Raw genomic sequence first — 16,916 nt, forward strand, 5'->3', positions numbered from 1 at the left:
TGCCTGTATACTTTAAATCATCTCTAGATTTCTTATAATACCTAAGAGTATGTAAACACTACATAAACAGTTGTCATACTGTATTGTTTAGGGAATAATGACAAGATAAAAGTCTGTGCATATTTAGTATAGATGCAGTTTTTTTTCCTGAATATTTTTTATCTGCAGTTGGTTGCAGAACGCACGCAAACAGAGGGCTGCTTGTGTCTGCTTTCATCCACAGTGCATCATACTCCACATGGTCTTAGCTGCTCCCTCTGTTTCTTCCTGATCTGTTTATAAAAAAACCATTTATACATGTTCAGGTCTCCTCTAACTTGAGAACATTAAAAAAAAAAAAAACAAAACTTCCCTCATTTATTTTTCCAGCTACTCCCAACTGCTTCATATTTGAAGCCAGACTTCATGAATGAACACTTCACTTTTTACTTCTTTTAACCCATTGCAGTCCTTGTGAGACTATCCATATATTCTACCATTTATTGGGACTTTTCAAAAGGTTACCAACACAACCTCTTTACTGCTTAAATATGATGGTTAGTTTTTGTTACTGACCGGCGTTAAAGACCTTTAACCAGTTTTTCTTGAAATAATTCTATTCTCTTGGCTTTCATGATGTCATATTCCTAAGATTTTTTTCCCACCTCAGGCGATTCCTTTGTTGTTTCATGTTTTTTGAGTGTCTGATATGTACTATACATCGTTATATAGCACTAAACAACAAAAAGTCATGACCTCTTGGTGCTTACATTCTTGTATGAGTTTTCTTTATCTGCTTGTTTTGGAAATGCTGGTGTTACTGTATTATTCTGGATATAGTATATAATATAGATGGCCCTTCTATAGGCCCCTCAAACTGAACTCATCATTTTCCCCAAAACAAATTCCTCTTTTCTTTTCGTGACTGAGTGGCATTAGTACTATCCAGAAAACTGGGACATTTTCCTTCACTTCTATCTCTTATCTGCCTTGTCCAATTAATGTCTTTTAGCTCTTAAATGTCTTTATTAACTACCTCCATCTGTACTGCCACTATAATTAATGCAACCATATGTCACAAAGAGTATTGTAGGAACCTTCAACAAATCTGTTTGCCTCCATTCTTGCTGCTACTTAGGAAGATAAGCTGTTTCTAGTACCTGACAGAAGGCATAGTTAGCGCACATAGTACTCAAATATTTGAGGGGATGAGTAGCAACCATCACACTATTCTCTTTGTCTTAACACTCTCTCTAGACTGTAAATTCCATGAGAGTAAACAGCATGTCTTGTTTCCTGTTAATATCCAGCATTTAGTGTCTTTATGTTGTAAGTAGTCTATAACTAGTTGATGACAGAATGAAGGAACAACTTTATTTGTTTTATTTTATTTTTCTTTTCTTTTTTGGATTCTCCTCAGAAGTGAGACTTTCAAATATTTTATTTTATTTTTGAGATGGAGTCTTGCTCTGTCACCAGGCTGGAGTGCAGTGGTGCAATCTCGGCTCACTACAATCTCCGCCTCCCAGGTTCAAGTGATTTTTCTGCCTCAGCTTCCCGAGTAGCAGGGACTACAGGCATGTGTCACCACGCCCAGCTAATTTTTGTATTTTTAGTACAGACAGGGTTTCACCATGTTGGCCAGGATGGTCTCGATTTCTTGACCTCGTGATCCACCCGCCTCGGCCTCCCAGGCAAGCTGATTTTTAAAGTGTTGGGGTCTTTATACCATGGAAACTGATAGACCTTAAAATTAGAGCTTTTTGAGCTTTTTTTTTTTTTTGAGATGGAGTTTCGCTCTTGTTACCCGGGCTGGAGTGCAATGGCGCGATCTTGGCTCACCGCAACCTCCGCCTCCTGGGTTCAGGCAATTCTCCTGCCTCAGCCTCCTGAGTAGCCAGGACTACAGGCATGCGCCACCATGCCCAGCTAATTTTTTGTATTTTTGTTAGAGACGGGGTTTCACCATGTTGACCAGGATGGTCTCGATCTCTTGACCTCGTGATCCACCCGCCTCGGCCTCCCAAAGTGCTGGGATTACAGGCGTGAGCCACCGCGCCCGGCTCAAAATTAGAGCTTATTATAGGGAGTTTACCAGCACATCACTGCATTTGTCCACCTTGTTGCCATATAGGTTTCCTCCATGTAAATACACCAGTTTATCTGTATTAACTGTACATTGATAATTGGTAGCTTTCAGTTTTGACTATTACAATTAGTTCTGCGAAAAATGTGGTACTTTTGATAGACATTTTGCTGGATCATAGATTTTGTATATATTTATTTAGCTTTAGTCGATATTGCTAAACTATTTAGACCGATTTATACTCCTACATTCTCACCAACACTAGCTATTTTTATGTCTTTTATATTTTAGCCATTGTGATAAATGAACACTATTATTGATTACATTGTGGTTTGAATTTGTGTTTCCCTGTGACTAATGAAGTTGAAGACCTCTTCATTTGCTTATACCTCATTTCAGTATATCATTGTTTGTGAATTATCTGTTGAAGTCTGTTTACCAGTTTTTTCATTGAATTGTCTTTTTTCCTACTGGTTTTGTGAGACTTCTCTCTATATTTTGGAAGTAAGTCTTTTGTCAGATATGTATATTGTGGGTTTTTTTTCTCCACTCTGTTTAACTGTAGTTTTCAGTGTTAATAGACTCCAATTTATCAGGTTTCTTCTTCCTGATGAGTGCATTTTGTTGACTCTTTAAGATCTTTGTCTACTCCAAGGACACAAACATGGTTTCTTATGCTTTCTTCTATAAGCTTTTTTTTTTTTTGTTCCTGCCTCAGGTTTATTTGTACAAATAGCACAGGAGGACCCCAGCCCTGTGCAGATGGTAGCCTGGGGCGGGGGTTGCACCAGTCCTTCTGTCCTCACATTGGCAGACAGAGATGCCTACTCTGAAGCCTTTGTAGGGATCTGGGCACCTTTGGGAGCCTGAGCTGGAACTGAAACTGGAGCTGCATCCTGGGCCTTGGTTTGATCCTTGGCCTTGGCCTTTAGCTGGCAGAGCCTGAGCCCCTTGGCAATGCGGGCATGAGCTCGCTCTCCAATCTTGGAGTGGGCAATGTAGGCAAGTCGATCCAGCTTGCGGCTGACACCCTTTGGGATCTTGGGCTTAACCTTGGGCTTTACAAGGGCCTTGATAGCATTGGCTCATGCACTCATGGGCCTTGGTGTTGTTGGCCTGCATCTTCTTTAGGCCCTTCTTGTTGTGCTTCTTGGCAAAGCTCATGTTCCTCAGAAACTTGAGTCCACCCCCTTAAGAGATTTGTGTCTTTGTGATCAGGGTTTCTTGTACTTAAGTACAAGATTGTCTTGTACTTATTAAGTACCTTTTCTTGTACTTAATACCAGATTGTCTTAATTACTGCAGCTTTATCAGACAGGTTTTGCTATGTGGTGGTAGTCAGTTCTATAATACTGTTCTTCAGTGTTGCCTTGGCCCTTTATGTTCCACATGACTTATAAAGCTTTTCAATTTTGGCAAAACTTTTGATTTTAATTGGGATTACATTGAATTTATAGGTGAAGTTATGGAGAATTGCCATCTTTAAATATTGAGTCAATTCTCAGTAAGTTGTAACTTCGAGTGTAGAGATCTTTCATATCTTTCATTACATTTGTTCCTGGGTTTTCAGTGTTTTTTGGGTGCTATAATTAATTTTGTCTTTTAAAAAATGTTTGATTTTTTTGTTTATTGTTGGTATAAACAGTTTTTCATATATACATATATGTATATTTTTGGTCTATAGAAAGATCAAGTGATCTTTCTAAATTCACCTTTTCTAATACTTTACAGAGTCTTTTGGATTTTCGTCATATTCCTCTTGATATTGAAGTCATTTGATTTTCCCTATTAAACAGCCTAGGGTTCTCTAGGGCCATGGAAGGAGCTAATATTGTCAGATTATATTTAAAAATAGTCTTTACTGGTTTTTCTTTCTTTAACAATGTTACTCAGAAATACTTAACTCTTTTCTTTAGGAATACTTTCAAGTCATCCCAAATATGGTTCAATCCCTAAACTTATATGTAAGTATGAACAACATTGCAGTTTTCATAGCTTTTTAAAATTTAAATACAATTATTTTTATCAAATGTTTTATCATATCTTACTCATATTAGTTATATGGTTACATACTCTGATAAATCAGTTTGTTAAAGCATTTCATTAAGTGGATTACTTGGATATTTTGTTGTTAGCATAAAAAATTTGTTGAAATAGGTATTTTTTATATCTTTATAATGTAATAGAACTCTTAATTTGAAATTATTTTGTAAGGATAAAGTATTTGAAAATAAATTTTTGGTCTGTCTATGGGGAAAGAAAGTTGTGCAGATATTCTGATTAATCAAAATAAAGTATATTTAAAATTAAGCTTAATTTTTAAAAGAAATCTCTAATGTGCATTTTAAAATGTAAATAACTGTAACTTATTTACATGTTGCAATATAGTTAATAGAAAAAGAAGCTACATTGCTCTCCAAAAGAAGTACCTGAGGCTTTTCATGAGTCTTTCAGGTTAGCCTTTCTGTTGTATTGGAAACTCATGTGATGCAGTAATTGCCACATTTAGGTTATGCTTCGTAATTTATTACTTTAAGAGATTTGTTGTACCTAATTTTATTTTAAAAACAGTCTTGTGAAAATGGCTGTACAAATGATTTCCTGTTTTATATGAAGATAATGGACTAAATCCTTGTCATGAGAACAGAACTAGAAATAAATAAATGTTTTGATGTTTTGATTTTTTATCCATTTCTCTTCCCATTATACCTTTACTAAATCTTTCCTGTATATATTATAAAGTAGTATATTATAATTTACTTATAGCTACTTTATTTTGGCATACTATGTTTTTAGGAAACAGAATTATATCCATAGACTCTGTCTATGAACTCTGATCTGATTTAATTTTGATTCTTCTACGATTATTTCAGAAAATCTCAGCCTTTCTAAACCAAAGACATATTTAGAATCACACTTTAAAAAAATTTTTTCTTTTAGAAAATACTTTTGTCTGAAAGTAACATTCAGTTACACTTTTTGTTTGATTTTACAAATAAGTTGCTTGTATCATGGGATACTTTGCTGGAAAACTTTCTTATGTGAAAACTTGCCAAGAGAAATTCAGGAACCTTGAAAATTCCCCCCTTGGAGAAGCTTTACGATTGGCACAAGCACGACGACGATCTTCACCACCTGGGTAGGCCAGATTCTGATCTTTACTTAAGATTTTTAATTTTTAAGTCACAGCTAGATGTTTCTATAATTCAGGGCTCAAAAAAATTGCCTGAAAGGACCATTGGATACTGTAGGCTAAAAGTAATTTGCTTCAAAAATTGGATCAAGCCTTGCCACCATTTATTTATGAATGAATGAATGAATGAAGAAATGATGGGGCGTCCCTCTGTTGCCCAGGCTGGAGTACAGTGGCATGATCCTAGTGCACTCCAGCCTTGAACTCCTGGGTTCATAGGGCCCTCCTGCCTAAAGCTTCCTGAGTAAATAGGACTATAGGCGTGAGCCACTGCACACACCTAATTTTAAAAGAATGTTGTTTTAGATATGGGGGACTCACTTTGTTGCCCAGGCTGGTCTTGAACTACTGGGTTCAATCGATCCACCTGCTTCAGCTTCCCACATTGTTGGGATTATAGGTGTGAGCCACTGTGTCTGGTTCCTCATTTTTGTTTTGTTTTGTTTTGAAACAGAATCTCACCTTGGCTCCCAGGCTGGGAGTACAGTAATGCAATCTCAGCTCATTGCAACCTCTGCCTCCTGGGCTCAAGTGATCCTCCTCCTTCAGCCTCCAGAGTAGCTGAGGCCACACGCGTACACCACCATGCCTAGCTAATTTTCGTATTTTGTAATAGAGACTGGCTTTACCATGTTGTCCAGTCTCGTCTCAAATCCTGAGCTCAAGCGATCTGCCCCACTTGGCCTTCCAAAGTGCTGGGATTACAGAAGTGAGCCACTGCCAGACTTCATTGTTTTAAATATAGAGTTGTATCCTATTGGGAGTACATGTCCTAGAATAAAGGAGTTTATCTTGATTCAATTTTGCAAACACCTTTGGTTACTATAGTTTGGACTTTTCTTTTGAACTCCCAAATGTTATCAATTCCATCTCTTAACAGATTTTAACTTAATTTTAGTGCTTCTTAAACAGATAGGCAAGCAATGTAATCCTCATGAGAGAGAATTACTTGTATCTGCTTTAGCAAATTAGTGTTTATATAGATTCTTGGCTGTGACATTACCTTCTCAATTGACATGGGAAATGGACATGGTTATTGAAATTAGACCTGATTTGAAGTGCTTTTTCTTTCCAAGAACTTTCAAACATACTAAAATTATCTTGAAAGGGCAATGTTAGAAAGTTGGGTATACATTTCCTATTTTTCTGTGTTGACAGTGACCACTTTTAAGATGTATAAGTGGGTCAGGACTTCTTAAAAGTGTTTTGTTGGCAGAAAGAAACAGACCTCATTTTACTGCTTATAAATAACTGTGTTAAAAATTATTTTGAGGCCAGATATGGTGGCTTATGCCAGTAATCCCAGCACCCAAGGCAAAAGGATTGCCTGAGCCCAGGAGTTTGAGACCAGCCAGGGCAATATAGTGAGACCTTATCTCTACAAAAAACCAAATGGTGGTGCATGCCTGTAGTCCCAGCTACTTGAGAAGCTGAGGTGGAAGGATCGCTTGAGCCTAGGAGATGGAGATTGCAATAAGCCAAGACTGTGCCACTGCACCGTAGCCTGGGTGACAGAGCAAGACCCTGTCTCAAAAAAGAAAACCTATGTCTATAGATATATCTATAGATATATCTATATCTATAGATATATCTATATCTATATATAGATATAGATATAGATAGATATAATTTTGGAAATAAGATATATAAAAGAAGTTATTTTAACACTTTAAGATACAGGCAATGACTCATTTCTTAACACAATATGGTTTTCATTTACAGGCACTATTATCAAAAATCAAAATATGACTCAAATGTGAGTGGTCAATCATCTTTTGGGACATCCCCAGCAGCAGACAACATAGAAATGCTTCCTCATTATGAGCCAATTCCATTCAGTTCTTCTGTGAATGAATCTGCTCCCACTGGTATTACTGATCATATTGTCCAAGGTAGAAACTTCTCTTGAAATGAATTACAGCATTTTATGGTCCAACGTATGTATAAACTTTATTTGATGACTTTCTGCTGGATATCACCTGTGTACCATGAATCATCAACGTAAACACAGCATGTTTGTTTTTGTTCATTTGTTTCTTCATTCATTCAACTTTTCTTGAGGACCAGTAGGTGTCGAGTACTCTGCTAGTTGTGGAAGAAGATGAATAACACTTGGTTATTATCCCTGAAAAAGTCTCAGTCTGTTAGAAGATACAGAAATACAAGGATGAATTACTAGTATGTCCCGGTAATTGAAAATACTAAGGCAAACTTAGTGGAATAGTGAAGAAGAAATGATAAGTTGTGTTTCAGGGAGTAGAGGCTCCAGGAAAGCTTTATAAAGGTTACATTTAATAGGCTGAGTTTTAAAGGCTTTCAACTTCCTTGTCTGTAATATAAGAAAGAACTGTTGTCAAGTGAGAAAATCCATGTGAAAATGCTTTGTGAAGTTTGTAAATACTAGCTTTGAGGATCACACATATAAATGCAACAACATCAATTTTGGATTAAGACTTGGATTTGAATCATGATTGATATTTGCTAGCTATGTGACCTAGTAATACTACTACTACATAATGTAGTAGGATTATTATAACTACTTTATAATCATTTCAGTTTCTTGATCAGTTGAAGGAGGCGCAGTGGTTCATGCCTGTAATCCCAGCACTTTGGGAGGCCAAGGTGGGTGTATCACGAGGTCAGGAGTTCAAGACCAGCCTGGTCAAGATGGTCAAAATGTGTCTCTACTAAAAAATACAGAAATTAGCTGGGCATGGGTGCCAGTAATCCCAGATACTCAGGAGGCTGAGGCAGAGCATTGCTTGAACCCAGGAGGTGGAGATTGCAGTGAGCCAAGATCACACCACTCCATTCCAGCCTGGGCGACAGAGAGGGACTCCGTCTCAAAAAGAAAAACAAAACAAAACCTAACCTTTCTTAATGAACTGTTGGAATTAGATGAAATAATCAGGGACAATGCCTGGCAAATAAACTCTCAAAAAAACATTAGTTTCTTTCCTTCAGTCTAGTTTGCAGTGAAAGATGAGGAATTAGAAATAGAAAATACAGGTCTACAATTCTTTAAAATCCTGAAATTCAAAAAGCTTTGAAAACCAAGTTTTTTGTTTTTGTGTTTTTTAGTAATTAAACTGGTAATAACATCTGGCCTGAATTCATTTAGCAGCATACCCTGACCTAAACTCACATGAGTTATATAAACGTAGACTTTATGTACTTTGCCAGATAAGATTTTTCCATTATTTCATTGTAGAAATATTAACATGTTTGCTTACTCATTGCTATATCAAACCTCTGAATGGATGGATATTAAGTAATGTAAGGGGTATATACTATAGTATTTTTCTGAAATCTAAGAAACTCTGAATTGTGGAACATATCTGACCCCAAGGGTTTGGATAAGGGATTATGGACCCTTGTAGAGTATATTCTTTAAATTTTAAAAGATTAGAGGGAAAGAAGTTAAGGGGACTGGGAGGGGATACAGTGGAAAGGGAGAAGTTTATTATAGGTCAGAGAAGGTTCTAGAGAATGCAGAAGGGGGTTCTAGGTAAGTCAGAATATAAAGTAGCCACTAGTCATATGTGGCTATTTAAATTAGTTAACATTAAATAAAATTTAAAATTTGATTTCTCAGTTGCTTTGGTAGCAGCTGTCCAGTTGCTGAACAGTCATATGTGCTAGTGGCTACCATGTTAGCACCAATACAGAACATTTTCTTCATTGAAGAAAGTTATGTTGGACAGCACTACTTCAAAGCAAAAGTTGGGGCAAAGGAGTGAGTATTAGTCTTGTATAAAGGAAGAGACAGGAGAGAATGGAAGTTGAGATGATTAAAGAGTTTGGATGAAAGTTGTTAAGAGCCTCTTAATCCTCAACTCCAATTCTTTATTTTTTTCATTAGTGGTTAGAAGCAAAGGCATCAAATAAGTCAAAAAAGGAAGGAAGGGAGTGGGCAGATTAGGAGAGAATGGCTAAAGTCGCTATCTTACCTCCAAAGGCAGCTGTCCTTGTTCCTCACTGTGTCTCATTTAACCAGTCTAAAGTTCAAATCCATTTTTCTTGTACAGTAGTCCCCCCTTATCCATGGGGGATAAGTTCAAAGATGCCTGTGGATGCCTGAAACCTCAGATATTACCAAATCCTTTATATGTTTTTTCCATCTAGATGGCTACTAACAGGCATATAGTGTAGACAGCGCAGATATGCTGGACAAAGGGATGATTCAAGTCCTAGATGGACCAGAGTGGAACTCCACAAGATTTTATCACACTACTCAAGACAGGGTATAATTTAAAACTTATGAATTGTTTATTTCTGGAATGTTCCATTTAATATTTTCAGACCATGGTTGACCGCGGGTAACTGAAACCCTGGAAAGCGAAACCACAGATAAGGGGGCACTACTGTATCTAGACGTGCACTAACACTTTCCTTGTAATGACTTGCATCCATCCCACTATTTGCATTAGGAAATTCTGTTACATTGTTTCTTTTCCATACAAAAGCCAACAAACAAAAAGCCCTTTGGCATCCACCCACAGACTACAGCAAGGCCATGTCTTAATATTATTTTGTGCCTTCCACAGCAGCTATCCAGCCATCCACTGCTCTGCTTTCTGACCCCCTTCTCTAAATCAAAGTGGCCACTTTTCTACTGCTCTCCACGTGGGCCATCAGTGGCCTGCTTTTGCTTTGCCCCAAATGCTGTCCTCCCCTACCAGGGCATCTTCTTTGGTTTAAGTCCTATTTTAGTTGTGCTTTCTTTTACCAGGAATTCAGAGAGCTATTAATCTTTTAAAATAGCAAGTACTCCTTCATAGCTGTTAGGAGACTTAGAGTTTATTACAGTCAGATTTAAGTGCTGCTTTACATTTTCCTATTCCTTCCAGTTCTTTATAACCTTCCCAAAATAGTAAATCATGTTCTCTCCACAATGCAGGACATTCTCCCCAGTCTTCTTCTGTCTGATTTTTATATTCATTATTTGTTCCAGAATTTTATAACAGTAAAATACTTTTTATAAGAAAAAGTATTAGACCTGAAAGGAACTTCAGAGATCATCTAATCAAACTGCCATATTTCACAGTTGAGAAAACCAAGATTCAGAGAAGCTTAGTGATTTGCCCAAGGACATTCCCTAATTGTCAGCAGGGTGGGGTTAAGAACCCAACTCTGAAGTTGGGTTCCTGAAGTATACATGATTTCCATCAGAATTTTTAATATATGGTGAAGGGAAATGAGTTCAGTAATTACTTATCACTAATGAAATGCAAAGTGTTTTAAACCCAATATAAGATTATAATATTTTTCTTTACATTCTTTTTTCGTAAGAAATTTTAGTTTTGAACCATCATATAATACTAGAACTAATTAGAAATTTAAATCTTCTTTGCCTTTCATCAGTACAGTATATATTTATTTAGCAGAATTAAAGTTTATGGTTGAAAACAGCCTGGCGCAGTGGCTCATGCCTGTAATCCTAGCACTTTGGGAGGCCGAGGTGGATGGATCACTTGAGGTCAGAGTTCAAGACCAGCCTGACCAACATGACGAAACCCACTTTCTACTGAGAATACAAAATTAGCCAAGCATAGTGGCACATTCCTGTAATCTCAGCTACGTGGGAGGCTGAGGCAGGAGAATCACTGGAATCCAGCAGGCGGAAGTTATAGTGAGCTAAGATCGTTCCGCTACACTCCAGCCTAGGTAACAGAACGAGACCGTCTCAAAAAAAAAAAAAAGAAAAAATTATGATTGTATAGTTGTATTGCTTAGAAAATTCTAATTATTCACTGACATCTTACCTTTGAGTTCTAAATAAGTATCACAATTATGTTTTAGAAAATTATATTAACTAACATTATATTAAAATTATATGCCCAATTTGTATATCGCATTGAAAACATCTTTGAAAAATAGTACTTTTGGTGTGGTATGTAAGACTATAAGCATCTTTTTTTTTTGGATGTTCATATGGCCGTTTTTGCTGTTATAAATTTTATAAATTGTGTTCACTATTTGATCCTGTCAACCAATGTTAGAAGTAACCGCTACATTATATTTACATTTGACTCTATGATAATATGTGATATTCACACTTTGACTCTCTTTTGGAGAAATAAAGAATAAATGTTAGTTCCTAGACCAAAATAATAGTTGATACTTTCTTCTGCATCATCATTGCATCTGTTCGACCAGAGTGAAAACAATACATATTCTGATTAAAGGATATGTTTTATACTTTTCAGTATTATTTTCACTTTTTAAAATTTTGTTTTGTTTTTGGTTTTTTTTTTTGAGACAGAGTTTTGCTTTTATTGCCCAGGCTGGAATGCAATGGCGCGATCTCGGCTCACTGCAACTTCTGCCTCCTGGGTTCTAGCAATTCTCCTGCCTCAGCCTACTGAGTAGCTAGGATTACAGGCGTGTGCCACCATGCCCAGCTAAATCTGTGTTTTTAGTAGAGATGGGGTTTCATGGTGACCAGGCTGGGATTACAGGTGTGAGCCACCGCCCCTGGCCTATTTTCAGGTATTTTTGTTTAAATTTCATAATGGTAAAATAAACGATTTTTGACATAGCTGAATTTGTTTTCATAGAGTCTTTGGTTATAGGAATATTTAACTATAAAATTATGTTAAGTAAAATCTAGACTCTGTCAAGTTTTATTCAGTTGTTACTGGTAGAATATATTTCTCTTTTAATTCTATATACAGTATGAATAACTTCAGTTTAAAACACTGGTATTTTAATGAGTTTAATTTGTACTGTTCTATATTATGATATCTATTTTTCCTCTGGCTGTGGTTTAGTTTTTAAATTTTTTGATGTCCATTTTAATTTTAGTAATAAAAGCTTAAAAGCAAAAGAGGAAATAAATTTTAGTTTGATAATTATCTTGGTGAAATTATAGTACCTGTGAAACGGTGGTAATAATCTGATTCTTTTACTTTATTTCGGTTGTAGGTAAGGAGCATTAATAAAATTTAGTTGCTTAGATTTATACAAATCCTTTTATTACCATTTATTAACTGTTTGTTGTTTTAGGACCTGATCCCAACCTTGAAGAAAGTCCTAAAAGAAAAAAATTTACATATGAGGAATTAAGGAATAAGAACAGAGAGTCATATGAAGTATCTTTAACACAAAAGACTGACCCCTCAGTCAGGCCTATGCATGAAAGAGTACCAAAAAAAGAAGGTATGATAGTTTAGTCTGAATCACTTTACTGTTTAGGATTGGAAACTAAAGCATTACTTTAAAACAGTACTATAAAAAATTAATTATATTAATATGTGATTTAACTCTTTAAGCAATTAACGAAAGTAAAATATTTTTTTAAAGAGTAGTTACTTTACGATTATCTATTCTTCCATTTTTAAGGTATTCCAAAGGCTATTTTATGTTAGAAAATAAAGTCCAGGCCAGGGATGGTGTCTCATGCCTGAAATCCCAGCACTTTGGGAGGCCGAGACGGTTGGATCACTTGAGGCCAGGAATTGGAAACCATCCTGGCCAACATGGTGAAACCCCGTCTCTACTGAAAATACAAAAATTAGCTGGGCATGGTGGTACCCGCCTATAATCCTAGCTACTCAGGAGGCTGAGACAGGAGAATTGCTTGAACCCAGGAGGCGGAAGTTGCAGTGAACCGACATCATGCCTGGGTGACAAAACGAGACTCTATCTCAAAAGAATAAAGAAAATAATGAAGTCCAAATAGTAAGACTTAAGGCAGCAAGATTAACTTTGTAACACAGGGTAGAGATTATATACTCATTTGACTGTTTTCCCCTTGTAACAAGTCTCCTTGGAGATCTGATATTCTTATTTTCCTAATGATATCTCTATTACACAAATCACTGTGGTGAACTGAGGTTGGCATTGCTCTGTAATGTACCATTTGTGGCCTAAGCACAGAATGATTGAGTAATGAGATTGATTTTCTTGTACATTTGGGTTTTTTCATTCTGGCTTTTTGTTTTATTTTTCTGTTTTTTAATTTTTTTTAATTTTTTGAGATGGTTTCACTCTGTCACCCAGGCTGGAATGTAGTGATGTAATCATGGCTTACTACAAGCTTGACCTCCTGGGTTCAAGCAATCCTACCTCAGCCCCCCGAGTAGCTGGGATCACAGGTGTATGCTACCATGCCTGGCTAACGTAAAAAAATGTTTTGGTACAGTGGGTATCTCCCTATGTTGCCCAGGCTAGTCTCAAATTCCTTGGCTCAAGCAATTCTTTCACTTTAGCCACTGGAATTATAGGTGGGAGCCACTGTGCCTGACCTTTCTTGTACATTTGTGAAATTGAAAAAGCAGCTTCTAAGGCATTTCCAAAAGGGGAATTTAATCTTTTTAAAAAACAAACAAAAACTGTACTTTAAAACGTGAATTTTTAAATCCTGATTTCTTTTAAGTCTTTTTGGAATAGCTGTACATTAGCCAAAGTAAATTTTTTGATACATGTTTACCTCTAAAGGAAGAGGGTATTTGAATAGGGTTTTATAGCTATTTCAGTATAAGATTTTATGATTTTCTCTTAAGGAATTTCAGAGTATGTGTCATTGTTTCAAAGGTTTTCTATTTACTTTAAAAATAGAAGGAAAGAATAGGTCTTTGGTGCCATCTAGAAGGTCATATGCCACAAAGAATGCAAAAATACATAAAAGTCCTTAGTATGGCCAGGTGCAATGGCTCACTCGTGTAATCCCAGCACTTTGGGAGGCCGAGGTGAATGGATCATGAGGTCAGGAGTTCAGAACCAGCCTGGCCAAGATGGGGAAACCCCATCTCTACTGAAAATACAAAAATTAGCTGAGCGTGGTGGTAGGTGCATGTAATCCCAGCTACTCAGGAGGCTGAGGCAGGGAATTGCTTGAACCCAGGAGGTGGAGATTGCAGTGAGCCAAGATCAAGTCACTTTACTACAGCCTGTGCGACAGAGTGAGACTTTGTCTCCAAAAAAAAAAAAAAAAAAAAAAGTCCTTAGTATTTGTTGTTTTGGTCAATTTTTAGAGCTAATTTTATTTTTAATTATTCGCGGTTGCTTCATTTGGAGTTCTGTTTTTATAACAATGATAGATAATATCTGTGTCATATTACTGATGTAAAAAAAATCTAGCTTTGAAATAAATTAGTAGTCTGCGATACTTTTGAATGTTTGTCATCAAACGATGTTTAGTGTAAACTATGCATCTAGTGGCCGTTGCTCTATAATACGTAAAGACTTTGGTACTTTGTTCTACTTATTAATTTGAGGATTTAGATTGTAAGCTCTGTGAAGACAGAGAGTTATATTTTTCTCATTTTTGTAATTTTTTCTGTTATTGTCCGAATAGCATAGTACCTGCACTGTATCAGAAATTGAGTATTTTGGTTTAGGCTTCTGTAGTAATAGAGGTTAAGAAAGGGAAATTTGGTAGACCTTTAGCATTTGCTGGATTTTGACGTTTGTGAATTTTGACTGTGAAGTCTTTAAGTTGTATTACATGACAAAAATAATGTGAAATGATACTTTTTTGGTAAAAGCTGGTTTTATATAGTGTGCTTTATATAATAAGTAATTGTGCTTTATATAATTTAAAGACTTATTTTGAAATAGTTTCAGTGATTTTCTAAAATATAATTGAAATTAGTACAGGGTAGATTCACAGGGTCAGAAATTGTTACTTAAAGTTTCACCTTTAGCTTTTGTGGTTGATATTTATCTAATTAGAAATTAAGATTCAGAAATTTACAAATTCAAGCACATCTAATTAGAAATTAAGATTCAGAAATTAAAAAAATTCAAGCACATATTCCATTAGCTGCCAGAGCAGTGTCACCACACATCCTTTACCTTCTAGAAAACCACATACCATATACTTAGGAGGGAATGAGGAGCAAGGGGAAAAGGCAAAATGTGAAGGATAAGGATATGTAATGTCTTAGTAGAATAATGAAATAATTTTCACTTCATGTATTCCCTGAAAAGGGTCCACACTGTGATAACTGCTGCTTTATATGGTTATGATTACTCACAGACAGGCTATGTAGAAGAAGAGCCAAAAGGCAAAGGAGTAGAAAAGACAGTGGAGCATGTTTCAAAATGTAAAATGTAGAGTACTAGTGAAATGTAGTAGTATTTTCTTCTCATAGTAGTGTGAACAGCTCTGAGAGAGAAGATTGAATTAATCACAACTTGAAGACTTGACCATTTCTACTGCTGTATTTTTTGTGAAAAACAAAAATTTAAATGTTTGTTTTATTATTTCCCACCTTTTTTTTTTTTTTTTTTTTGCATATAGCTTAATATGTGCCACACTTACTTAGGTAGTATGGTGAAGATGTAAAGGTACCCAGGCTTTGGATCTAAACAGACCTGTACTCAAACTTCAGTTCTTCTCATTAGGGCTTGTACCTTGGGCAAGTTACTAATCTGTTTTCCCACCATTAAAATGAGGATTGTGTTTAGAAGTTTGTTATGAGGATCAACTATTTATGTAAAATTCTAGTTACAATGCATTTGTCCATCCCCAAGTTCACAAAAGTCTGGCCATCCCCTTTTTGTAATTATAATTTGACTCTCATCTGCTTTTATTCAGATGAGAGAGAAACATAACTTTTCATCATAGCAACAAACTTAATGTTTTTCACTTATTATTGTTGGGAATCATCAATTATTTGTGCTTTTTCCTAGTCAAAGTAAACAAATATGGAGATACTTGGGATGAGTGAAAAATTACATCATTGGACCCACTGAAGAAGTTTCAATATCCAGCTTCGTCTAGGTGGTCATGAATGCCTGCATGCTTTGAGCTCAGCAGCAGTCTTCATAAACACATTTAAAACAAAATCCTGGGTTTTTTGTGGTTTGACTTCTGTGGTGTTTTTAAAAAACACAGATTTTTAGTGTTAATGTTGTGTAAATGTACTCACCTTGGGGATTCATTTGAATGATGGTATTACACCATGATTGTATATAGTTTGTGAAATTGTTGCAAGGGCAAAGATACTCTTATAAAACCATCAAGAGATTATAATGCTCTAGAATCAGCATATATGAATATAAATGATAGCTGCATGTTGAGTTGGGGTGGGGGGGGAAGCAAGCATAATTTTTAAGTCTGAAGCTTTACATCAAGAAATTATTAAAAAGCTTTATTTCTCCAGTATTTGCTGTATTATCTTAATGTTTATGACAAATAAAATGTAAAGGAACATGCAACAGCCCTCATCTTCTTTGATTTTATGGTTTTATTGTTTGCAATTATTGATGTAGTTTTTAAGTTAGTTAAAATTAGTTATAGGAAATAAAAGTCATCTATAATATTTAACAATATATGCCTGTAATCCCAGCACTTTGGGAGGCTGAAGTGGGAGAATTGCTTGAGTCCAAGAGTTCGAGACCAGCCTGAGCAACAGAGTGAGACCCTGTGTTTACAAAAAATAAAAATTAGCTGGTGATGGTGTCGCGTGCCTGTAGTCCTAGTTACTTAGGAGGCTGAGTTGGGAGGGTCACTTGAGCCCATCGGTTCTAGGTTTCAGTGAGCTATGATCACACAACTGTACTCCAGCCTATGCGACAGAGTGAGACCCTGTGTCTAAAAAAATATAATGAATGTGATTTATGTAGATAAATTGATACATAGTAAATACACCTATTTACTTGCCAAATGGCACCAGACTCAACATTGCTGGGAAATCTTAGCTGGAT

At 36.0% G+C, this 16,916-nt stretch overlaps 1 protein-coding gene across 9 annotated transcripts in view; it reads left to right on the forward strand.

Moving 5' to 3' along the window:
- OCIAD1 (OCIA domain containing 1) overlaps nucleotides 1-16,436 on the forward strand; it is a 29,944-nt gene extending 13,508 nt beyond the window's left edge. For 6 of the 9 annotated variants that reach the window (XM_032274144.1, XM_032274138.1, XM_032274139.1 and 3 more), the window contains exons 5-9: nucleotides 3,982-4,029; nucleotides 5,066-5,204; nucleotides 6,981-7,150; nucleotides 12,267-12,419; nucleotides 15,900-16,436. In XM_032274144.1, coding sequence (XP_032130035.1) covers nucleotides 3,982-4,029; nucleotides 5,066-5,204; nucleotides 6,981-7,150; nucleotides 12,267-12,419; nucleotides 15,900-15,937 — 548 coding nt within the window. In that variant the 3' untranslated portion in view covers nucleotides 15,938-16,436. Of the gene's footprint in view, nucleotides 1-3,981; nucleotides 4,030-5,065; nucleotides 5,205-6,980; nucleotides 7,196-12,266; nucleotides 12,420-15,899 lie in introns of all 9 variants that reach the window. The other 3 variants (XM_032274145.1, XM_032274146.1, XM_032274147.1) reach the window with 2 other exon arrangements.
- Nucleotides 16,437-16,916: the final 480 nt, after the last annotated feature.

Source organism: Sapajus apella, unplaced genomic scaffold (assembly GCF_009761245.1).
Source record: "Sapajus apella isolate SASKATOON/1434 unplaced genomic scaffold, GSC_monkey_1.0 scaffold5, whole genome shotgun sequence".
Taxonomy (NCBI): domain Eukaryota; kingdom Metazoa; phylum Chordata; class Mammalia; order Primates; family Cebidae; genus Sapajus; species Sapajus apella.